Source organism: Coregonus lavaretus, assembly GCF_964263955.1.
Source record: "Coregonus lavaretus genome assembly, chromosome: 36".
NCBI classification, from domain to species: Eukaryota; Metazoa; Chordata; class Actinopteri; order Salmoniformes; family Salmonidae; genus Coregonus; species Coregonus lavaretus.
The window spans coordinates 10,456,150-10,481,194 of record NC_140023.1 but is presented as its reverse complement, the minus strand read 5'-3'; the positions used below and the strand labels follow the sequence as shown (position 1 = coordinate 10,481,194).

The window sequence follows — 25,045 nt, the reverse complement described above, 5'->3', positions numbered from 1 at the left end:
GTCTCAGGTGTTTACAAACGGAAGAGAGAGTGACAGCAGAAACCAGAGATGAATGGAGGACTGGGGTTGATCTCCGTCCTCATCCTGTGTGTTAAGTTATTCTTTAGCTGCTCCCCCAGTGGGGTGCAGGGGAACAGGAAGTGCTATCCAGGTAGCAGACAAACACAGCCCCTGATAGACTCCATATGTATGCACAGGGAATTTGGGCTCGTCACCGCCTATTCATAACTTATGCCTCTATGTAGCAGCGTGAAGTAATATAATACAAATGAGTGGATGACAACAATAACAGTGATTGTCAGTAATTATGATTATCTTGAGTTGTTTAGTAGTATAGTAATGGCAGCAATAGGAAGGATAGGAGTTACACAGCGGTGGTTGTATAACAGTGTATTTTGATATCATTGTTAGAGGAGTGGCCATAGTCATGTATCTTCTGTCAGCTCTCCTCAGACCTGTATCTATTTCAGGTGGCGTGTCAAGTGAGAGCAGCTATATCTGGCTGGCAATTAAGCCTGCCCTGCCTCCCCTTGATGCTTGATTAGTCCGATTGATGGAGGAGGCCATATGTGGCAGAGTCAAAACTTGGCAGCCATGTTCCATCCTCTCAAATGAGAGGCTGGCAATAAAGAGGCAGGCTGCCCAGGGACGCTGCACGTATGTGGGCCCGCAGCGCCGTGATGTGGCCCCCTTTCTGGGGCCTTTCTCTGGAGGCCTAATGGCCGCTGTACTGTCCGGCCAAGTTCCCATAAGGGCCAGAGGTGGAAACTGGCTGGGGGTGTCACTGTCACTGGACGACCCCTCTGGGGTGCGAGCTGCAGGCTAGAGGGGGGAGCAGGGTTGGTGGTGGTTGTGTGGAGAGGCGGAGAGAGCCGAAAGCCATGGCCTCCTTCCCAGTCTGGCTCGGAGACAACAAAAAGAGAATGCTTGAGAAGCAGCGAGAGGAGAACATAAAGACAAGGTCAGCCCAGCTAATGGGCCGGAGCTGTAGGCTGCCTGGGGCGAGGCACACTTCTGTTCTCTCTCCCACACCACATCAGGCCTTCAAACACCCCCAAGTCTACTCCTCTCCTCTTCTCCTCTCCTCTCTCCCCACATCCTCGGGTGATGCACCCCAAAGATCCCATGTTGGTTCCTTGAACACACACCTATTTTAAAAGACACACATGGTATTGCTACGATGATGTGTGGGGGTATTGAAGATCACTACTCCCCTCTCCACAACCCCCAAACCCCATAGCATATCCTAGTCCCTTGCCCCCCCCCCCCCCCCCCCTTATAATTCTGTCAATCACTAAGGAGCCGAACTCTTCAGCTTGGTCTGCTATCCCCTATAGGGCATATTCTCAGTGAGTGCAGGCAGGCAGAGAGGCAGGCAGGCTGGCAGGGGGTGGACTTGTTCAAGGAGGCACAGTGTTGTCAGGTTGGCTGCCGCTGCTTGGCTCCACTCACAGACTACTTTAATGTGCAGCAGAGTAGAATAAGTGAGTGGTTGTGGGCACCAGCTGAGCTCAGCCTCGTCTCTGCCTGGTCGCAGTGGGGCGAACTGCTGCCACCTGACACTGGGCACCCCGCTCAGGGCTCCTCTTGGCAACGTGGCACAGCACACATGTCCCCTCATTTGGATGAAGATTCAGACGCACAGCACACAAAAGCTTTGCTCCATCCCCCCCTCCACCCCTCACTCCCTGTCTCCCTCTGTTTTTTTTTCTCTCTTTCAGTTTTTACGGAATCATAATAATCTGGGTATCTTCTTGATTATGCCCCGTATTTTCTATTTTTTTTATTATTTTATCCTTCTTGGAGACGAGTTTGAAATTGCCAGCGTCAGGACTTTGCTAATTAAAGTCATACTTTCAAAAATGCCATAATAACTGTTAATTAGCTTGATGCTATTTTCAGCATAATTTGCTAATTAGTGGAAAACCTGTACAACGTTTCTCTCTAATTACAGTATGGCTCCGCACGGCGCATCTGTGCCTTGACTCCAAATGATACCATTACAAAGTCCCATATTACGCATTCTCTCAAAACAGATAATTGCCTCCACAGATACTGAGAAACTTCAGTCAGCTGATTTGATGGTAATAAATGGACAGGCACAGACACATCCTCCCCTAGTTTATGTTTACTCAATATGGAAAGGAAAACATATTCTGGAAGAGATGCAGTGAGTTGGGAATATAATCTATCTAACTGGTAGGGTGATTTGGGTTGGGTGGGTAATGCACATTTTACAGGAAACTGCCAAAATCAGATAATAGTTTCAACATGAATACAATAGTGAAACAAATTGTCTACCGATCAACCACCTGCCTAGTATAATCTAGCAAGTAGAGAATCACATAGAATCTCTACATGACCGAAGGATGACCCTAGACCATGTGTATACCAGAGACAAATTAGGACTCGTTACGTGTGGGGATGAGCATGATTGGCATGACCTTTGACCCCTCTCAGCTGTGTCCATCCTCCTCCATGCCCTGTGCCTGACAGCCACCAGCAGTCTGACAGGGGTAGCGTCGGCGTTAGCTAATTAACGCACCACTCCAGAACCCCTTTCATTTATGGCTTCTGAAAGGCATTATTACATTAATTAAAGTACCAAGAGTTAGTCATTATGAAATGAGGAGATTTACATGGATGATAGCGTTTATGAATTAAACATCTCAAAGTTCCTCGCAGGAGATACCCGGGGATGAGTGTGGGTACCTAGCGCGACAGATGTTTGCCCCCCCCCCCCCCCCCCCCCCCCCCCGAGCTAACCTGTATGGCAACAAATGTAGGTCTTGTTTGGGGGTTTCAAAACTGGGAAGGGGAGAGAGATAGGTTCAGGGTAGCTAATGAGCAGAGAAAGAGAGGGGGAAAGAAGGTCACAGGCTCTGTTCATCTGTAGATTGTACAGATGGTACTTTTTCATACAATGCAACAATGAAATATATTAATTCTAAAGATATTTTCAACGCTGACACAAACAACAGTGGTTTCTTGAACCTGACCAGTTGAAAGAGCTACAGCTAGTTCGTTATTAGATCATTATGGCCATGTGATCTTAAAGCTACAAACACTTCGAGAAATAAGGTCCTTAAACTCTGGCTTAGCTGAAGTGCACAGAGCAGAGTTGAGTGGCTCACTCAAGAGCTTGGACGATACACTTCTTTCATCTGTCGACTGGGATTCACAGAGAATCTCAAGAGGCTCTCTATCTCTGTCCTCTCTCTCTCTCCTCTTCTCTTCCCTCCCTCTCTCACCCCTCTATTCAGGAAGTTTGCCAGCAAGTGTCTTTGTTTACAATGCCAAGGGAAAATGTCAGAGATGTTGGAAAAATATTCTTAGAATCTTTTATTTTTTCCTTTTTCATCTTCCTAATCTAACAGTTTACTGAACTTGATAAGTGTCCTGTCAACATGCTAATCAAATTACTTCGGAACCAAAATTGACAGTTTTCATTAATTATACAAGATTATTCTAATTGCAATTCAAATTTATTCATTCCGAACAGAAGGTATTCAGTAATATTTTACAGAATTTGCATATTAAATGGAGGGAGTAGTGCATTATGCATGGTAATGTATGCACAGTTTCTTATTTTTAACTTCACGGCCATATGTGGTGTCGTTTTAGGAGCTGGTGAAAAGTCTAAGTGTGTTTAATTTGCTTGACAAACATTGGGCTGGAGCTTGTCAAGGGGAGTATTGTGAATGCCAATCTTTATTCCCTCTTTATTGATTACCCCAAACTCTAAACATCTGTATGTAAATGGCACTGAGAAAGATTAATTGAATCTTGGGATTAGTCAATGGCTGTATCACTATAAATTAATCTAATAGCACAATTGAAGTGTGCTGTATAAATAAATAATCGTACCTGGTTTCATCTGGGCTTATTGGCACATTTAAAATGGTTTGTAGAATTAAAGCATGGGGATTATAAGTAATACAACCTACCATGTAACCGTGATTTAAATAATATACCGCTATCTCAAAGTTTCCTCATTTGTACATTATTTACAGCTTTAGTTCAAATGCTCAAAGCGGTGAGAAACATTATGTTTGAAAAAATAATGGGTTCCTGGTTTAAAACAGCCATATTTACTTGGAACGCAAAACCTCCCAATTTGTTCCTTGTTTTTATTTCCTAGAGCGGCCACTGAAGTGCAAACAGCTTACTGGGAGGCTGTTTACTATATGAGGAGGTGTGTGTGTTAGCTCCACAGGAAGAGGCTTGTACTGTAATGTAAGCGTAATAATTATCAAACAGCATTGGTGGCTCAGAGTATGGGCTTAACAGTGGGAAAGCATGTTTGATGTGTAGAGGCAGCCCATTGTGCATCCACACAGGATGACAAAATCTCACGGTTCAGGGAGCACATTAGTATGGCACTACAGTACATCCACCCGCATTCTAAAGGTGATTTCCATTTAGACGCACATTTCCTCATGAAGATAAATATGACTTGAATCGTAATTTCCCTGAAGTAAATATAATACAAATACAACATAACACAGAGTCAGATCAAGCATCCTAATAGATTACTGTCATTTTCCATTTACATGGTAAGTGGTGAACCTTGTGGTGGTCTAGCAAGTAACAAATTGAATGTTTAATCCATCTCAGGGCAGATTGAGGATCTCAACAGACTGGTGCGTAGCTGCTGTGAGTTTTCCAGTGACTGCTGGTACATTAGATATTTCAGCTCTTTAGGGGATTTTGGAATGTCTTGGCATAGCTAAAAGTGCAATGCGGCAGATAAGTGTAATTTCTTATCATTTCTAAAGGTGTCTGTTATTTCTCAAATAGGCATTTGGACTTGACATAATTTATTGTCATGCATGACTCCCTCTCTAAATGCTACTAAACAGCTTCTAAATATATATTTAGTTGTTTAATCAATATTTGCCATGGCACTCAGTGTAAGTAAGATTAACTCGAACGCTCTCAACATCTCTTATAAAGTGTGACAAATGTATATTTTTATATGGCTTAATCTGTGGACTATGATGTTTATATGATACATTATTACAAACTAATTAAAGAAATCACTTCGATATAATTAGTCAGGTTTCAGGAAGCTCATTAGTAGTAATTTGCATGAAGAATAAGCCCTGTATTGGTGCTTCTAGACGGAGGCACCAGAACAGTGTTTTAGTTCTACATCAACCCCCATTGTTGGTTGTCTCGGCTGTCTGAAGCGCCCTGAGATGTTTTCAGTCATTGCCCCTAGAAGCAGCAGGGTGTCTTTCAACAGATTCCTCCCCTTAAGCAAGTCAACCTGTATAGGGAAGCAGACTAGTACACAAGCCAGGAAGAGTGAGAGGCAAAACACGATCTGTTTATCTGTCAGTGTTCCTGACAAAGAACTGAGCTGACAAGTCAGGGTTTCCCTCTGTGGAGAAGGTGGGAGGGGGGCTTCTGCACACTTACATGCCCACTCTGTGCCCAGTTTCATGTTATTTGCAAATCACACTCTTTGAAACTCACACAAACGGGTTAGACGTGGAACGCTAGGAGTTTGTCAGCTGCCTTCACAACAGCTAGTGATCGCTAACAGTGTGCGGTTCAGTAGGAAGCTGCTTTCTCTTAGCATTTGCCTCGCTGTCACTTTCCCAACACACACGATGCGTCTTCTTCATGCTGGGCTCAGCTAGCCTACTGCTCTTGGAGGCATCTCTCCTCCCTCAGAGACTTCTCATCCCCCCTTTGGAATGAAGGAATCAGCATCTTTCAACGACATAAACTCCCCAAAGAAATCATACTCCAAATGAGAGCTAAATTAATCATGTAGAAATATCAATGAAAGTAATCCACATTTTATGATTAACCCTCTCATCATGTACTGAGGAGAAATGGATGTAAAAAATAAAATAAATGAAAAGGTTTGTTTATCCTCTATACTATTTTCCCACCATGGACGAAATCCTCTCCTAAACATCCCGACAGAGAAGCACTTGTGTAGCGCTGATGTCACAGAGCTAGCTGGCCTCTCTCACAAAGGTTAAGGTATCATTAGCTTGCTCCATACAATGGCCATTCAAGCAGCCCACTGCACTCCTCAGGACCCCTGAACAATGTTATTATTTGTCTCCGAATTATAAAGACAGGGTTTTGCAGGAAACCCGACAGGCAAAACCCTTTAGAGGTAAATGCTTCGGGCGGCTTGTGGGGTTTAATCTTGTTCAATTAGCATTAGCTTCTTTCTCTTGGACACAAAGACCATAATACATGTTCAAAAGTAAAGACTTTGGTTCAAAGTAAAGACTTTGGGTCTCAAGAGCCATTGACCATGTGTATTAGTATAGTGGCTAATTATTTTATTTCTTATTCAAGAGTCAATATTTCCCATAGTTGACTCCTCAATATCAATATTTTATACTATGAAATGTACACTGGGAGATGTGAAAAGAGGACAATCACAAATGCCTAGAATACTTTTAATGTTGTTCTAAGGAAGGTTCTATTGTACAGATTGTTAAAAAAGGAACATATTTCAAGCATGACCTGAAAATATGGAATACGCAGTAGGGGGAAACAGCGCCACTGGCTGCCCCATCACAGTTGTTATGGCTTTTGTTGTCGAGATGATGAGCGTCGCGCAACATGGTAAAAAAAATTGCAGTACATATCGTGCAATGATGTCCGAGGGAAAAAACAGTGTTGGTTGTTTGCTGTAACTTCTTTGTTGTTGTAATATCGCAAACGGACGTGGCTGTTTCACCATTAAGGATTCCAGATTTAACAAAGAATATTATAAATCACACATGTAAGTAACAGCAAATATTTTCCCTTTATTATTTTCTGGGTTTATAGTCACATTGTCAACAGTACAACAGCTGTGTGAAGTGTTCTTATGTATTAACTGTGTGTGTGTGTGTGTGTGTGTGTGTGTGTGTGTGTGTGTGTGTGTGTGTGTATGTGTGTGTGTGTGTATGTGCATGTGTGTGTGTGTGTGTGTGTGTGACTCCATGTGTGTGATTCATTCCAGGGCGGTTTTAGTCCTTATAAAATATTCATTTTGGTTGTGCAGGGCCCTGTAATTGCCATCTCTCACCCTGAATTATTTATACCTCGCACAGACTGACAAAGCTTTGCCATACGGCCCCAGATGAATCAGAAAGCAGTCATCTCTGCTGCCAACAGCACTGGGCTTTCACACAAATATGGCAGCCACGTCTCTCAGCCTGGCCTGTCTTAATTTGACATTTTCTTTCCCCCCTGCCTTTTTCCTAGGAGTACAGAAAGGTTACCTGTTAGCTTTAAGCACACCAACCTGCTCCTTCTCTTCCTGCATCTCTCTCTCTCTGTGCCTTGCCTACATTACAGTCCACTGTGGCTGTGTTTTGAGACAGACTTAATGTGGCAGCAGTAGCAGAGTGGCTGCCTCATGCTTTATGATGACTGACCAGTCCTGACAGTCACTTTAGATACATGTATTATACATTAGTAATAAATAATAGCATGTAGAAGTAGACATGCATACGCACACAACTCCACAATCACTATCCTCCTGGATGCAATGTAGCTATGCTGTCAGTGAACGGTCAAAGCCCCCACGCTTGGCTCCCCTGTACAGCTTCTGGGTTCTACTGTGTCTTTCTGCAGCCTGATCACTCCAAGGTGCCTGTGGAGGAGAGGGCAGGGGGAGCCTTCCAGGCCCTTCCAGGCACCACTACAGTACGTCCAACACCCTAAATACTGCTATTCACTCCAGCATCTGCTTATCTTCCATCTCACCAGTGCAGGGAGGTGTTGACTGGTATTTCCTCAGGCCCCAAGTCCAGAATGCTAAGCACTAATCAAAGCACAATATTCCCCCTAGAAAGACCATTTTTCACGCTGCTAGACCAGCTGGCTAGCAGTTTACACATTTAGGATAAATATTAACTGTATTGTTGATGTGCGTGATTATTGTATAATGTCAGCACCCTCCTCACCTGTATTGTTGATAAGGTGTAAGTAACAATAATGTATTCATAGTAGTTATACATATAGATCAATAGAACTGGAATGTTTCGAAATTCCAGCAAGAGTAGACATAGTATTGGTTTTATCACTGAAACTAGCTGTTGATTCATTTTCACAGTAAAGACACATTTGACAGAAAATAGCAGAATTATTATTTATTTTTTACAATGTTTTTATCCATTGTACAGATATCCCAGATTCACTGTAAAACAACGAGTAGTAAACACACTACACAGCTTTAGTAGATTGTTGTGTGGTGACGGTAGAGAGCCTGGGGTTAAACATGTAGTATGTGCTGAGTTAGACCTAAAGCATAGCCCTAGTCCACTGTTACCCAGTGATGGATAGTTAGCAGGGCCACTGAATCTCTAGCTAACTTGCTACAGTAGACCCGGACTGGAGCCTGAAGGGAATCAGCTGAAGATGGTTAGGGGTGTGTTTGACGTGAACCATTTGTGAGACAAGCATTTCTCTTGCTTGAACAAGAAACTGACAGAGTTCAGAGAGGGATAGACGGAGAGAGAGAGTGAGAGAGTGAGAGAGTGAGAGAGAGAGAGTGAAAGAGAGTGAAAGAGAGAAAGAGCGAAAGCGAAAGAGTTAACTTCTGTAATGAGTCCTGCAGCCATGAACTAAATGAAGAGGGATTGACAGATCTGGGGATCCTCAAGTAAAATATTGTCAATGCCACTCTGGCCATTAGAGAACAGGAAAGGGTGTAGATGATAGAGGGATGAATGGGGAGGTTTTATTGTTTGAATGTCTCAACAGCCCACCTCCCCAGTCATGGGGAATAGTATATGTTGAACAGGAAAACAATGATAGTGAAATGTTTCAGCAATAGCATTCTCAGCAATAGCATTCTCAGCAAAAGCATTCTCAGCAAAAGCATTCTCAGCAATAGCATTCTCAGCAATAGCATTCTCAGAGGAACGGCCCAGAGAGTGGAAAGGGTTAATTTTTCACCTGCCCAATAACATTAGATAGTAAGGAACTTGTTTCCTGATAAAGAAGTGATAGGATCTGTGAGGCTGGTCCCTGGGAGCTTGTACAGGAGTAGGGCAAATAATTGTTAATGCGGGGAAGGGGAGGAAAAACAGCTGTAGCTGATGAGGGAAGACAGCAAGCAACCAGCGTACGACAACAATGTACCGATTACTTAAAATCACTCTGGAATTTTAGAGGTTAATTTCTTTCATCAGTAGGGTAAATTAAGATGTGTCAGTACAGAACAACCCACAGGTAGACCAAAAAGCTTTCTCCCTTTTTATACGGGAATATTGTTTATAAGAACAAGCCAGTGTAATGGAGCCTGGCCTGTCAGAACAGGGACTTGAGTGAGTACATTTCATAGTAGAGTGCCTTACATAATGGAGCTGGTGGGGATGCAGAAGGCTTGACATTAAGACCCTGGCGTTTTGGAAAGCCAATATGTTATTGACCTGTGTACTACTATCTCAGTGAGGAGACCTGCTGTCAGCAGATCATTGTGGGGCATTGTGAGACGCTGGTTTCAGGTCTCCTCCATCCTCACTGAGGCCCATCGTGAGGCTCATACTGGGGTCTGATTGGCTGTGGCTGGGTGGTGGTCGATACGCACCGCCCTGCAACGATGACTTCACTGTCATGGCCGCCGGCTGTGGACACTCCTTGGTAGTCATTATTGCTGGGGCGCCAGTCAGGAGCTAAGGACTGTCAATGCCTGACACTCATGGATGTTTCAGTCTATCTGTCAGTGGTGAACTTCTGAAATGGGCGGTGTATAAAACACTGTGAAATAAATGCTGCATGATACCCTGTTAATATTGTAACAGTGCTGTAATAATACAATGGAGTCAATACTTCCCATTTTTCCCTGAATCAAAGGCAGAGATGTCAAGGAGTGGGTGACATCTCCCCCCTCCCAATTAGCTTAGCTCCTTAAATCAGGAAGCGTCTCCTCACTTCATCTGTTTGTTTTCTACATTTCTCCTCTATTTGATGGTGGGAGAGGGGCGAGCTAGAATTAGGCCGACGGGTCTCCCTTTGAGTGTAAGCCTAAAATGATCACAGTAGAGATAAATCAGTCTGCCTTTTTCTCCTCAATTACCAGGCGTGTGAAGCACAGGGAGTGGAAACCGCCGAGCCCGCTGCATTACTAAAGAGACAATCTATTTCCCCTTTGACCAGAGGGAGAGAAGCCATTATGGCATGATTAGTAGCTAGCCTCGGCAGTGTGGCGAGCATGGAGGTACAGGCTACAGAAGAATCCTATTAATTGCCCTAGTCTCTGTTAGAAGGGGATTGTTTTAGCGTTGATTTGTGGACCTGTAACTCTGCCTGTCGGAAGATAAAAGCTGATGTTAGGTCTTAGTTATACGGGCAGACTTCAGATAGGGAGAGGTTTGTGTCAAAATGAGCATTTCTCTCCAGTACTGGAAGTCTATCTCTTTAGGCTTTCGCCTGTCTCCCTCTCTCTCTTTTGACTTTCTTCCCACTTCATAGTTTCCTCCTCCCTTCCTCTCCCCTATACTCTTTCTCTCCCTCTCCCACCCCCACTCTATCTCCTCTCTCAGCCTCTCTCTGATGAACTACAGCCCTCTCACTCTCTCTCTCTCCTCCAACTGATAGCTGGCTGGGCCGATGATTTCCTCCACGGCGGTCCACTGAGAGCCTCGCTCGTCTCCCGGCTTTGGAGGAGTTGCTTTAATTAGCCATGTTAATATCCCCTTCATTGGCCTTAATATTACTCTACACCTTCCTCCATCTCCACAGCCACCAGGGTCCTCTTGTCCTGTCTCTAGCGCTGATTATTGAGAAGGATAGCTTTAATCAAACCTAATTGCAGTTCATTCTTTCTCTCGATCCCCCCTTTGCCCTCCGTTGCCAACATATAATGGCGTCGTCGCCTTGATATCCCATTAAAAAACAATTAAACAACCTCGTTTTTGTCTCAGAGCGTGCCAAAACACCACCACAAAGTTCTGTAGATATTTAAGAAGTAAAAGAGAGATGCTGGTCTTAATTGCTTGCCTTTTCACCAAGGACCAATTTCCAGTGTGCTCATGTAGAATGTTAACCAACTCTAATGTAATGATGCTATACTGTTGCCACTAACATGGACTACCGTTAAAATGAAGCTTATCTGTTAGCTGGGAAATTGTGGTTAATCGTCTTCATAACAGTAAACATAAAAGAGGTAGTTCACGATAGTACGGCTGCTTTCTATTCCCAAGTTGTCCTTTTCTATTTATTGCTCACTTTTTGTTTTATTGCAGTTTTACCGTTTGTAATTGTACTACAACACAACAGAAGAAAGTACAGGAAAGCCCCATGTTAAAAATAACATGTGGCTTCAATAACGTCTACGTTATTTTTTTCCATATACAGTATATATATATATTTTTTTTGCACAAGGTGCTGAACATTCAGAGCACATCAATCTTGGACACACACAGGCGCTTACCCACACTCACACTCACACACTAGTCTAACCCAATCTATATGAGAGGCGACAGACAAATAAAAGTTGTATTTCAGGTCTGCTTTCGGCAGATGTCTACTGCTCTGCATTACGACTCTTTGGGGAAATAAAAACAGGGTCAGGGAATTAGAGTACATAATGGTCATTTTGATGATCGGCCAACAGATGCAACCAAAAACACACTGAACACAATCAGGCGAAATGCGCTAATGACAAGTCAGGTTTTTTATGGCCTTGCCGCACACCAACAGGCAATCAGCATTTTGGCGTGGCTTAAAACATTTTTTATTGATGTCGGAGCCAAAGCTCCTTGGATGGTGAGTGAAAATATTTTCTCACCTCTCATGTTCTTTGGGGCTGGCAGTGGTGCTGAGGGGTATTAGAGTCTATTGGAGAACGCTTCTAAATGACCAGTGCATGTATTAATGTGGCCAGGGTTAGGGGGTTGTTTCAAGACACTGATTTATTGCATTGGCCCAGATCCCACTATGGAGTGAGAAGTAGGAGGCTAAGTGTTGAGAAAGGGCCCTCCTAAGCAACAAGCTCTACACGAAGCAAAGAAACACACGGTAACAAAATAACTGGCCAATTTTGCTTTTCAATGGAAACCATGAAATTGCACATTAAACCAATGAATGGTGGTGTCATATTACCATTACTGTTTACATCAAACTTGGCGGGAGCCAAGTAGCATGAATCCATATGATTCTGTAGCATGTATATACTGTACATGATAAGGAAGTCAATTAAAGTGTGTTGCAGTACGTTCTGCTGATATAATCATTGATCCCACTGTCAGGTTTAGGAAGACATTTGTAGTAGGAGACAGTAAACCAAGTCAGGGACCGTTAAGCGTCTTCCACTTGTCTCCTTTGTCATGTTATCTACTGGAACACGGAAAGGTTATGTTTAAAAGGAGAGCTCACGATAGGAGGCCTTTTCAATAAAATCACAGGGACCTGACGTTCATTTGACGTTCACAGGCAAACACTTGGCAGCTGAAGCGCAGCGAGAGAGAGAGAGACAGAGAAAGAGAGAGAGAGAGACTCAAAGACTAACCAACCCCAGATCTCACTCTCTCACATGACATTTGTTCGTAGACAATTAGCCAGGTTGTAATTTGTGGCATAATTGCCTCACCCACCCATGAGTGTGTGTGTGTGTTTGCGTGTGCATGTGCGCGTGTGTGTGCGTGTGTGTGTGGCGTGAAGCGAAGGTCCCAGGAGTGGCCGCCTAATTGTCTGACAGGACTATAAGTTTTGTGGCGCGCTCTCACCTTGTTAGGTCCTTTCTCCCTGATGCTCATCAAACAAGACCTGGTCACAGGTGGGCCTCATTTGCCTCCCTATTGAACAGCACAACTTTAATTGCACAGGGGGTGTTCTGGGATTAAATAGGTGGGTGGAATATCAAGTGACTTCCTGTATGCTAGTAGCAGATGGGTCTGGGAACAGGCTGTGAACTCAGGTGAGAGGATGATATGACAAAGGGTTGCTGCTAAGGGATATTAGAAGCAACAGAAGATATCTACATTATTTTAAACAGATGAGTAATATCTATTGGTTTGATACTGGTGTAATATATTTGTAGTTAACAGGTTGAATGACATGGATCTGTATTGGCTTTTTGGAATTCCATTCCATATGAATTATTGAATGGCTCTATGCTTAAATTTTATTTTATATTTTTTACTATTTTGTAAAACATAAAATCACACCTTTGTACCTCTGCTTCTCATTTCTTGTCACCTCTCTCCTGCTCACTTACTCTAAATATTCCTTTCTCTTTCCTCCTTATCTGTCTATGGTGACTGTACTGTCCCCCATGCAAGACTGGCAATACTTCTGTTCCGTTCTATTCTATTCTATTCCGTTCCATTCTAGAACCGTGTACTTAAATTCTATTTTTCTTTTGTGCTCTTATTCAGATTCTTCCTGAAGTTCTTCCTGAAGTGCAATCAGAACTGTCTGAAGAATGCAGGGAATCCCAGAGACATGCGCAGGTTCCAGGTAACAGAAATTTACAAAGAATTACACACGCACACACACACACACTCACAGGTTTACACGCACACAGCTTTACACTCACACAGGTTTACATGCACACACCCTTGCAGAGCGTGTCAGTGTGCTGCTGAACACATGTAAGGAATATTTATTGGAGAACACCATCTGACACAAATAAGGATATGGGATTTCAGAGGTGCTATCAATTGTGGCCCTGACAGCTTTCTGAACCACAGCACTGAAGGGAGAATGATCCTACCACATGTAACAACAGTGTTAACTCAGGGTTAGCCCCCCCCACACACACACACACACATACACACACATACACACACAATTATTCACTGTGCAGCCAACGAGAGGTATTTTCCAGTACACTGCTGCCAGCAGTGATATTATAGAACGAGCAAAGAAACGTCTATCTTGTTGAATACTCCCATGTCTAAGAGGCTACAGAAGCTAAAATACATGCTCTATTAAATGTGGAAGGGTGCCATTGAAGTTAGTGATCGACATATCGAAGGAGGTCAGGCCTGAATAAAGTGGAGGTATCCTATCTGCCTTGCCACAAACTCCAAGGGCCATCAGTCACTGCCAATCATGGGCCATGACAGACACACCAAACTAGCTTCCTCCAGCAACCCTCAGACATGAAACAGACAGACTGTTTCTGATGTCACCACTAGACCTCCCTCGTCTCCTTTTCCCTCAGGGGGGTAACTGGACTTAACAGAGTCAATGTCTTCACAAACAGCTCAGGTGTTCACTCTACCATCGCATTACTCCTAGATTCACAAGAGACTGGGACATACTGCCCCAGCTATGACAGCTACTGAGCTATCAAAAAAAATCTCCCTCAGGCATATGTAACAGGAGGTGTATGAGTTAGTGTTGTATACAACTTCTACCCCATTTGTATTTAAACAAATCTAGATTCACAGTATTTATAGGGAATCAACTGGCAATTATTTTTGGAGTATTTTGGGGTGGAAGGGGGTTATTGTAGGCCAAGGCTTACAATATTTTTGGCTATCTTTTCTGGTCTCCATTCTAATGGCCTGAATGCCGTTTTTCCCAGATAGTTTTACCAGATGCTCCACTGTAGGTGTTTCTCCGGCCAAGGTTGTGTATTCTGCCTTTGACTCTTATTACCCCCCCACCAAAACCAGCTTGAGGCCAGAGAGGGCCACATCCATCATGCGCAGCTTGGCCCAGCTCTGAACCTGTGAGCAAGAATGGAGCTCTTTCACCTCCCTACTCTGCCCCCCTACCTCCTTCCCAACTCCCCCTCTTTCCCCCCAAAACGAACCAAAAAAGCACCCTCCAAATTCCACGGCTACACCGAGGTCACTCACCGGCAAAGAGAACCTGAGAGGGGCTCTCTATTTCCGGCTCGGAAACACTTTCTCCATTCATGGCCTAGTCCACTGTTTGGAGATGTGGTGGAGAGAAAGCAGAACAACAACAAGCACTATGATATGTTGAGGCTTTAAGAGCCACAATGCCTTTAACCCACGATCGGATTGAGTGAGACTTTGATCCAGGGGAAATGTTTGTTGAACAAAGAAGAGGTTTGTTTTAGTTGTTCATGAGTTTGTCCAGTTTGTCCACCGTACGGAACTAGATGGATGAGTCGATCAATGTTTTCTGTGAATCAATGACTTCAAGACAACAATCGTCAGAGTGGAGTCAACAAAAGTGATTACAGAGAGTGCTAAATGTTGATGTGGAAATCTGAAAACAGTAAAGTGTGATTATGTTTTGTACGTGATTGTGCCCCTTTCTTACAGATTGCTAAATGACACGCTCTACCTTCACTCTTGTTGCAGGTTGTTGTCTCGACGACCGTCAATGTGGATGGCCATGTCTTGGCTGTCTCAGACAACATGTTTGTCCACAACAACTCCAAGCATGGGCGAAGGGCTCGCAGACTCGACCCTTCAGAAGGTACGCCTCCTTATCTGGAGAATGGTAGGCACATTTTACATCCTATTATTTGCCATGCTTTCCTTAATTTTCTTTAAATTTAAATGTTCCCTCTGTTCATACATTTTTCAAATTCTGTGCTGTAAGTCGCTATTTGCCTCCCTCATGCATACTATTTGGATTGGAAATAGTATACAATAATCATTCTAATAATGCTAGTAATTCTGGTAATTTTAATGATTATAAAATGATATACTATTTTCAATCTTGTCCAAGTGTTTAATTGCACTTAAAACATTATGAAATTGGCAAATAATTCACAGTGAGGTCGATTTCCTGTTGCTGGGTGCTGCAGTTTCAGCTGAGAGGAGAGGGCGGGAGGAGGAGTGTGATGAGGTGGTGTTGAAGAAGTCAGGCGCAGGAGGGTAAATCACAGAATAACAGGCTTTAATCCGCAAAATACAGGTTTACGCAGAAATGCGTCAAACACACTCCAGGGCACAAAACAGGCGCACTGGAAAATACAAGGCACACAGGAAAATACTCCCGTCGATACACAATACACGAGCTCCACCGAGCTTCACAAACCTCCACAATAAACAATCACCCACACAGACAAGGAAACAAGAGGGAACACTTATACCATAACTCATGAGGGAATAAGGACCAGGTGTGTGTGATTGAAGACAAGACAAATGGAGTGATAATAAATGGATCGGCAGTAGCTAGTAAGCCGGTGACGTCGAACGCCGAAACCTGTCCGAACAAGGAGGGGAGGCAGCCTCGGCGGAAGTCATGACAGTACCCCCCCCCCCCCCCCCCCCCCCTTGACGCGCGGCTCCAGTAGCGCGCCGACCCCGGCCTCGGGGACGGCCAGGAGTACGCGGTGCAGGATGAGCCGGATGGCGACGGTGGAAATCCCGTAACATGGTGGGATCGAGGATATCACTCACCGGAACCCAGCACCATTCCTCCGGACTGTACCCCTCCCACTCCACAAGGTACTGAAGGCCCCCCACCCGATGCCTCAAATCCAGGATGGAACGGACAGAGTACGCCGGGGCCCCCTCGATGTCCAGAGGAGGTGGAGGGACCTCCCGCACCTCAGCCTCCTGGAGCGGACCAGCTACCACCGGCCTGAGGAGAGACACATGAAACGAGGGGTTAATACGGTAATCAGGGGGAAGTAATAACCTATAAGTGACCTCGTTGACTCTCCTCAGGACTTTGAACGGCCCCACAAACCGAGGGCTCAGCTTCCGGCAGGGCAGGCGGAGGGGCAGATTCCGGGTCGAGAGCCAGACCTGATCCCCCGGTACAAAGACGGGGGCCTCACTGCGGTGGCGGTCAGCGTTGGCCTTCTGACAACGCACGGCGCGTTGGAGGTGAACGTGGGCAGCATCCCACGTCTCCTCCGCGCGCCGAAACCAGTAATCCACCGCAGGAGCCTCGGTCTGGCTCTGGTGCCACGGTGCCAGAACCGGTTGGTATCCTAGAATACACTGGAAAGGCGTTAGGTTAGTGGAGGAGTGGCGGAGAGAGTTCTGGGCATATTCTGCCCATGGCAAGAACACCGACCACTCCCCCGGCCGGTCCTGGCAGTAGGACCGCAGGAACCTACCCACGTCCTGATTTACCCATTCCACCTGCCCATTACTCTCGGGGTGGAACCCAGAGGTCAGGCTGACCGAGACCCCCAGACGTGCCATGAACACCTTCCAGACCTTGGACATGAACTGGGGACCTCGGTCAGACACTAAAGCATGCCACCTCTGGTACCCCGTAGTGCCGGAAGACGTGTGTAAACAGGGCCACCGCAGTTTGCAGAGCCGTGGGGAGACCGGGCAGAGGAAGGAGGTGGCATGCTTTAGAAAAGCGGTCCACAACGACCAGGATGGTGGTGTTACCTTGGGATATCAGTTAGAAAATCAACACTTAGGTGAGACCATGGTCGTTGTGGAACTGGTAAAGGTTGTAAAGTACCAGCTGGGAGGTGCCTAGGTGCCATACTCTGGGCGCACACTGAGCAGGAGGAGACATACACCCTCACATCCTTAGCCAAGGTAGGACACCAGTATTTTCCGGTGAGGCAGCGCACTGTACGGCCGATACCTGGGTGACCAGAGGAGGGTGACGTGTGTGGCCAGTAGACCAGACGATCACGGATAAGAGCAGGCACGTACTGTAGCCCGTCTGGACACTGAGGTGGAGAGGGATCCGGCGTAATGCCTGCTCTATATCCGCGTCCATCGCCCATACTACCAGCGCCACAATGCAGGAGGCCGGCAGTATGGGGGTGTTGTCTCTGGGCCTCTCCTCTGTGTCATACAGCCGGGACAGCGTGCATGTCTGCCTTCACGTTCTTCGTCCCCGGAATGTATGATAGAGTGAAATAAAACCGGGTGAAGAATAGGGCCCACCTGGCCTGGCGAGGATTCAGCCTCCTCGCTGCCCGGATGTACTCCAGGTTATGGTGGTCCATCCAGACGAGGAAAGGGTGTTTTGCCCCCTTGAGCCAATGCCTCCACACGGTCAAGGCTCGGACAACAGCCAACAGCTCCCGATCACCAATGCCGTAGTTCTGCTCCGCCGGGCTGAGCTTCTTCGAAAAGAATGCACAGGGGCGGAGCTTGGGTGGCGTACCCGATCGTTGAGACAGGACAGCTCCTATCCCAACCTCGGACGCATCCACCTCCACTACGAACAGTAGTGATGAATCGGGGTGTGCTAGTACTGGGGCTGAGGTGAACAGACCCCGCAGTTTGCTGAAGGTCACTCTCAGCAGACCAGCGGAGCCGGGACGGCCCACCCTTCAACAGGGAGGTAATGGGAGCTGCGACCTTGCCAAAGCCCCGGATAAACCTCCGATAATAGTTGGAAAAGCCAAGGAAGCGCTGCACCTCCTTAACCGTGGTTGGAGTCGGCCAATTACGCACAGCTGAAATGCGATCTCCCTCCATCTCCACACCTGAGGTGGAAATGCGGTATCCAAGGAAGGAGACGGACTGCTGGAAAAACATACACTTCTCTGCCTCAGCATAAAGGTCATTTTCCAACAGTCGGGCCAGCACCTTGCGAACCAGGGACACATGCTCAGCGCGTGTAGCGGAATACACCAGGATGTCATCAATGTAGACCACTACACCGCGACCAAGCATGTCCCGAAACACCTCGTTCACAAATGACTGGAAAACTGAGGGAGCATTCATCAAACCATAGGGCATCACCAGGTATTCATAATGCCCCGTGGTTGTGCTGAATGCTGTCTTCCACTCATCTCCCTCTCGGATACGCACCAGGTTGTACGCACTCCTGAGATCTAAATTGGTGAAGAAGCGCGCCCCATGCATTGATTCAATCACTGAAGGAAGGAGGGGGAGAGGATAGCTAAATCGTGTCGTCTTCCTGTTCAGTGGTCGATAATCAATGCACGGGCGCAGACCTCCGTCCTTCTTCTTCACAAAGAAGAAACTTGAGGAGGCGGGTGAAGTGGAGGGACGTATATACCCCTGGCGCAGGGACTCGGTGACATATGTTTCCATAGCCACCGTTTCAGCCTGTGACAGGGGGTATATATGACTCATGGGAGGTACAGAGTCTACCCGGAGGTTTATCGCGCAATCCCCCGCCCGATGAGGTGGTAATTTAGTAGCCTGCGTTTTAGAGAACGCTTGCGCCAGATCGAGGTATTCAGGGGCAATGCGCACGGTGGAGGTACTGTCTGGACTTTCCACCGTGGTTGCACCAACGGAAACACCTAGACACCTACCCTGACACTCTCGCGACCAACCCGTGAGAACCCTCTGCGGCCATGAGAAGGTGGGGTTGTGGAGTGCTAGCCAAGGGATACCTAATACCACAGCGAAAGCAGGAGACTCAATAATGGGAAAAGTAACCTTCTCACAATGAGTCTCCTGGGTAATCATGGTGACTGGTGCAGTAACTTCCTTAACCAACCCGGACCCTAATGGGCGACTATCAAGTGCTCTGATGGGGCGTGGAATGGATAGGGGAATCAATGGAATGCCTATACGGTGTGCGAATGCCCTGTCCATAAAGTTCCCAGCTGCGTCTGAATCGACTAGCGCCTTACACTGGGGAACATCCATGTGCTCAGGAAAGGAGACAAGCTTTTTACAGTGCGCAGCAGAGGGCTCTGAACGATTGTGGGTGTTCGATACCTGGGGTGATGCGAGAGTGCCCTGCCTGCCACCTCCAAATCCAGAAGAGTGTTGACGACAACGTGTGGTGAAATGTCCCTTCGCGCCACTAGTGTGGCACTGGCACTGTCGTCCTCCGCTCTCTCGGCTAGCGGTTCCACCCATCTCCATCGGTTCTGGATGCGAGTCGGCCGGGATGGAAACGGGCAGACCTCCTCCAGGACGTCCTCTGGTTGCCAGCAGGTTGTCTAAACGAATGGCCATGTCCACCAGTTGCGAGAAGGACAACATGGTGTCACGGCAGGCTAGCTCCCGTCGGACGTCCTCTCGCAGATGGCACCGGAACTGGTCGATCAGGGCCCGCTCGTTCCACCCGGACCCAGCTGCCAGAGTTCGAAACTCCAATGCGAAGTCCTGCGCAGCCCTCGTCCCCTGCCTCAGGTGGACCAGCCGCTCGCCCGCCTCTCGATCCTCAGGCGGGTGATCGAAGACAACCCGGAAGAGGCGAGCGAACTCCCTGTAGTTCTTCAACGCGGCTCCTCCTTCGTTCCACACCGCGTTGGCCCACTCCAGGGCTTTCCCCGAGAGGCAGGAGATGAGGGCGGACACCTTCTCCCGCTCCGATGGAACCGGCCGGATGCTGGTCGGGATATCTGGATCCCTCCGGGTGCTGGGGTGTAGGTGGCGGGATCCGGTTGACCAGCTGGTCTCAACGGATCAGGCTCTCTCCTCTCCAGGCGTTGGACGACCTGAAGAAGCTGACCCATCGCTTCACCCAAGCTGGCTAGCATAGTTGAATGCTTCTGGACCCGTTCCACGACTCCAAGCATGTGCGTCTCTCCCGCTGACTCCATAATCGAGTGGGTGATTCTGTGATGAGGTGGTGTTGAAGAAATCTGACGCAGGAGGGTAAATCACAGAATAAAAGGCTTTAATCCGCAAAATACAGGTTTACGCAGAAATGCGTCAAACACACTCCAGGGCACAAAACAGGCGCACTGGAAAATACAAGGCACACGGGAAAATACTCCCGTCGATACACAATACACGAGCTCCACCGAGCTTCACATACCTCCACAATAAACAATCACCCACACAGACAAGGAAACAGAGGGAACACTTATGCCATGACTAATGAGGGAATAAGGACCAGGTGTGTGTGATTGAAGACAAGACAAATGGAGTGATAATAAATTGATCGGCAGTAGCTAATAAGCCGGTGACGCCGAATGCCGAAACCTGCCCGGGTGGGGGACGGACTAGGAGAAAAAAAGAACTTACTGTTTTTCTTCCAACTGATTCCATATGATAGACTGATTGCCTGCTCTGCCAAAAGAGAGAGAAGTAGGACCACGAAACCATGGGAAATCCAAAAAGTAAAATGCACTAAACATAACCTCCTGACCCCTCCTGGCCTCCTCTCGTAGATGAGAGCACAGAGCAGAGATTATGGAAAAAACGGAGCAGACCAATTGTGCAAATTGCTTATCTTCAGATTTCAAGGGGCAATTATGGCTAGGCAAACAGTTTATATACACACACCACTGCCTGAAACGGCCTTCTCTCCCCTTTAATATCCATAAATGGTCCTATCACCAAAAGCAAATGTAACGTTTAACACAACAACAGTTATAAAAAAAAAACCAGACAAGACAATTAATACATCTTATGTAGTCCAGTCCTAGTGGGGAAAGGAGCTAATCTATTTGTTTTAGTCTTTATTAATGACTCCTCTACTAGAGAACAACATCTAATAATTAAAGTCCTGCCTCAAGCATCGAAGTCATTATGCTCAGTGACGTTCTGTTGGTGTCTGTGTCTCACGTTTATGACACGGTAGGTGTGGATCGCCTAGCAACCTGCGTCTTAATGAGGAGAGCAATTAAGGAGGTTGAGCCCTCTCCTCCATGTTCCCCCCATCCCACGGGACAGTGTGTGGGTGTGTATGTGTGCGTGTGTTATGAGGGTTACACACAGATTTCCCCTGCCCACCCCTTCTCATTCTTCAAAGCGCAAGAGCAGTAGGCTTGCCTCGTAAAGCAATCTTCTTTCAATAACACAATCTAGCTTAGTATCTGTCTTAGCTACATAGATATTCATACAATATACACAAAATAGCAGTCCTTATTTTGAGTGCCTTATCACTAGATAACTTTCAATTATGGAGTTTGAGAAAATGTCACTTAACTATAATATACTCAATTTCACTTTCCAATATATCTCAATCTATTTTTCATCCCAACCTAATGTACTTGAGTGTAGAAAATGAACCCTTTGTGTGTATTAGCAATGTATCATAGCTCTTTAGCCAAAACGTTGCTTGTTTGCGTCCCCCGCACCCGACACTCATAGACGTGACACATGAGAACAGGATACCCGGTCATAAAACGTAATCCCATCCATGTCTTCCATAGAGTTCTGACACCAGGCAAACAGACAGCGTGCTTTAAATTAGCAACACATTCTTCACTAGGTGTTCACTGGGTGAGAAGTCTCAGATATGGCTGACTGTCTGTCTGTGTGTCTGAGAAAGCCAGGCTTACTCTCAGTTCATTGTCTCAATGCTGGGGTGACAGTGTAAGGCTGCTCAACAAGTGCTGCCCCCTATTGGTGCTGAATGGGAATTTATTTTAGTGACACTGAACTGAACCATGCATGTTTGAGCTGTCACACAAGCATATGCATTTAGACATGAATAGACAGAAAATTCTTCACTAATACACACCAACTTGCAGACTCACTCACACACACTCCCTCATACACACTCACTCCACCCGTTCCTTAGCCATTGTTCCACCTCCACCGTAGAGACTTGGAGAATATGGAAGACTCAGCATATTGCCTGCCACGCCCCAGTCATTTGCATGCTGTAATGCTGTTATGGTTTATGCAATAAAGACAAGTGAATCCAGTCTACTCCATCTGAAAGAGAGCGAGAGAGAGAGAGAGAGCGAGAGAGAGAGAGAGAGAGAGAGAGAGAGAGAGAGAGAGAGAGAGAGCGAGAGAGAGAGAGAGAGCGAGAGAGAGAGGTAACAGATGGCCCAGGGAGAGTAAAAAGGTATAATCCCATCAGCTGCACTATCATCCGACCATCTGGACATCCCACAGCACAATTACAACACATTTCAGCAGGCAGAACAAAGGACGCAACATCCACGGACACATCAGACCTGTTTGAGTGGCTCAGTAGGCCTACTAGAGCTTCAGACGGAAGTTGGCCCTTAACTCAGATCTAGGATCAGTTTTCTGTACTATAGTGCTAACTTGAACCATTAGGAAGTAAAGGAACCAAAATTGATGTTGAATCTGCACTTAGGGCCATTTGACAACAGTCACATTATAAATAAAAAAATGCTCACAGATAAACTAATATTGTTTTAACCTACTTAAAGATGCATTATATAGAAATCGCTACACCATTTCCTGATTGCTAAAGTTCTAATATTTTGCCTCATTTCAGTTTATGTGACAAAACAAGCAAGTATAGTGTAGAGAATCATTGTACCATCTAAACTGCTGTGAAATATATTTTCCATAACCAAATATATTGTATTTTCAGCTGTTTGAAGCTGGTGTACAAAACCGAAAGTAAAAGAAGCAAAAATGAAACTTAAGAACGGGAAGCATAGAAATAGTGCACATAGAACAGATCTATCGCTTCTTAGACTTGCTTTTATTGACAATGACAGATCTATAACACACATTTCTATGTGAATTTGGTCGGGTCGCCTAAAAAGTTGAGTGATGCACAGACAGGCCTTGTTTCAGCCATCCTCATTCCCTCCCTGCAATGTTTATCATCTGCTGCGGGGAATTGTGCGTGTCTATCATCAGATCGCCTGCGCTGCCTGTGTAATCCACTTGGCCACGGTTCCCATTCAGCACATGCTCCCCTCTCTGTCTGTGCATTGAGACATATGCAAATTTTCAGGCAGAAGGGTGGACGGCTTAGGGCCCCGGTCGCTCCCTCTCCATGGGTCCTTTCTGTGTGTGGGAGGGGGGCGTTGGGATTTCCGAGGTGGTGTGTGTGTAGGTTTCTGTCTGCAGCTGCCCCCCAACAACCACCATCAACAACCCTCTCTCTCTCTCTCTCTCGCTCTCTCTCTCTCTCTCTCTCTCTCTCTCTCTCTCTCTCTCTCTCTCTCTCTCTCTCTCTCTCTCTCTTTCTCTTTCTCTTTCTCTTTCTCTTTCTGTCTCTCTCGCTCTGTCTCGCTCTGTCTCGCTCTGTCTCTCTCTCATTCTCTCTCTCCCTCTCTCTCTCTCCCGGGCCCAAAGTCAATTTGTTTACAGTCATTTTGAAGGGGGAATTATTTGCCGTAATCGGCAGCACTGATGAAGGTCACCTCCTTTGAGGGGACACGGCGATCCCACAGAGAGATGGTCTTCTTTCAGATGCTCTGCTTAGCAATTAAGCAAAGCAAATGTCACTCGTCCAGACCTCAGAGATGAAATTCTGTAAGGGGTGATTAGCATGAAGTCAACAGCGCCTGTTAAAGTCCGATTTCCCGTAGTGTTTGTGTGTGTGTGTGTGTGTGTGTGTGTGTGTGTGTGTGTGTGTGCGTGTGTGTGTGTGTGTGTGTGTGTGTGTGTGTGTGTGTGCGTGCGTGTGCATGCGTGCGTGTGCGCTTCATGGGGAGAAAGCAAACATAACCTGCACAGCCCCAACAGAAAAGCAAACAAAGGGATATGTCTTGTCTGTAGTGATCCATACAGCAAAGGCAGATGGGGATTTACTTACTGAACTCGAGTGATAATAGGACTACAGCAATGTGCTCATATAAATAGTACAAAATGTTAAAAGAACAAGAATGTGTGCAGTTTGCATTGTATTCACAAAATATTAATGTAAAAAGATTACATTTAATTTTGCTGTTTTATGGTTAGCTTTCATGCTATGCCTGTTGTAAACATGGTGTCAGGGTGAGCACCATATTAAGGTAATGCATCAAATGACAGGAAGAGTTTGATTCGATTATAGTAACTCACAGCCCTCTGATGAATGGCAAAACTATGTCGCAAAAGTCATGGCAGATGAAAAGCATTGTAATAAACAATGTGAAATGGATTGAATCGATCACAAAAGGCAAAACTGAGCCTGAATAATTCATGAATTTATTCATGTTGTGAAACTGCATTCTAAACAACATGCCAGAACGCAGGGAACAAAGACAATGGAATGACATGAAACCAACAACACAGCTTTGGCTTGTCATTTACCTTCTACAGCTTTATTCTCGACTCATATGAGGTGTTTAACTTTCAAATTCTACTGTACATGCAGGGCTATGCCTAATAAATTTTGATAGCTACATTTGCCCTGACACATAATTTGCTACACCAAATCATTTCCACTCACGAGCCCAGCGCTTAGCCTTTGTGAAGCGGACCATTTGAAGGGTCTGCTTACATCACTCCAACATGCTGATGAATGATTTTTATTCTCGTGCCTAAAAGGACAAATCCATCATTTTCTCTCTCTCCAGGCTTATTTCCATGATATGTCTTTCTATTGGGATAAAGACATCAGGCTA

The 25,045-nt window shown here is 45.9% G+C and overlaps 1 protein-coding gene across 6 annotated transcripts in view; it reads left to right on the top strand.

Moving 5' to 3' along the window:
* The window catches only part of LOC311110687 (transcription factor COE3-like), a gene marked incomplete at both ends in the record, with an annotated part of 79,594 nt that overhangs the window by 26,258 nt on the left and 28,291 nt on the right, over positions 1-25,045 (top strand). For 3 of the 6 annotated variants that reach the window (XM_084153227.1, XM_084153226.1, XM_084153224.1), the window contains 2 exons: positions 13,350-13,431; positions 15,258-15,375. In XM_084153227.1, coding sequence (XP_084009353.1) covers positions 13,350-13,431; positions 15,258-15,375 — 200 coding nt within the window. Of the gene's footprint in view, positions 1-13,349; positions 13,432-15,257; positions 15,400-25,045 lie in introns of all 6 variants that reach the window. The other 3 variants (XM_084153225.1, XM_084153223.1, XM_084153222.1) reach the window with 1 other exon arrangement.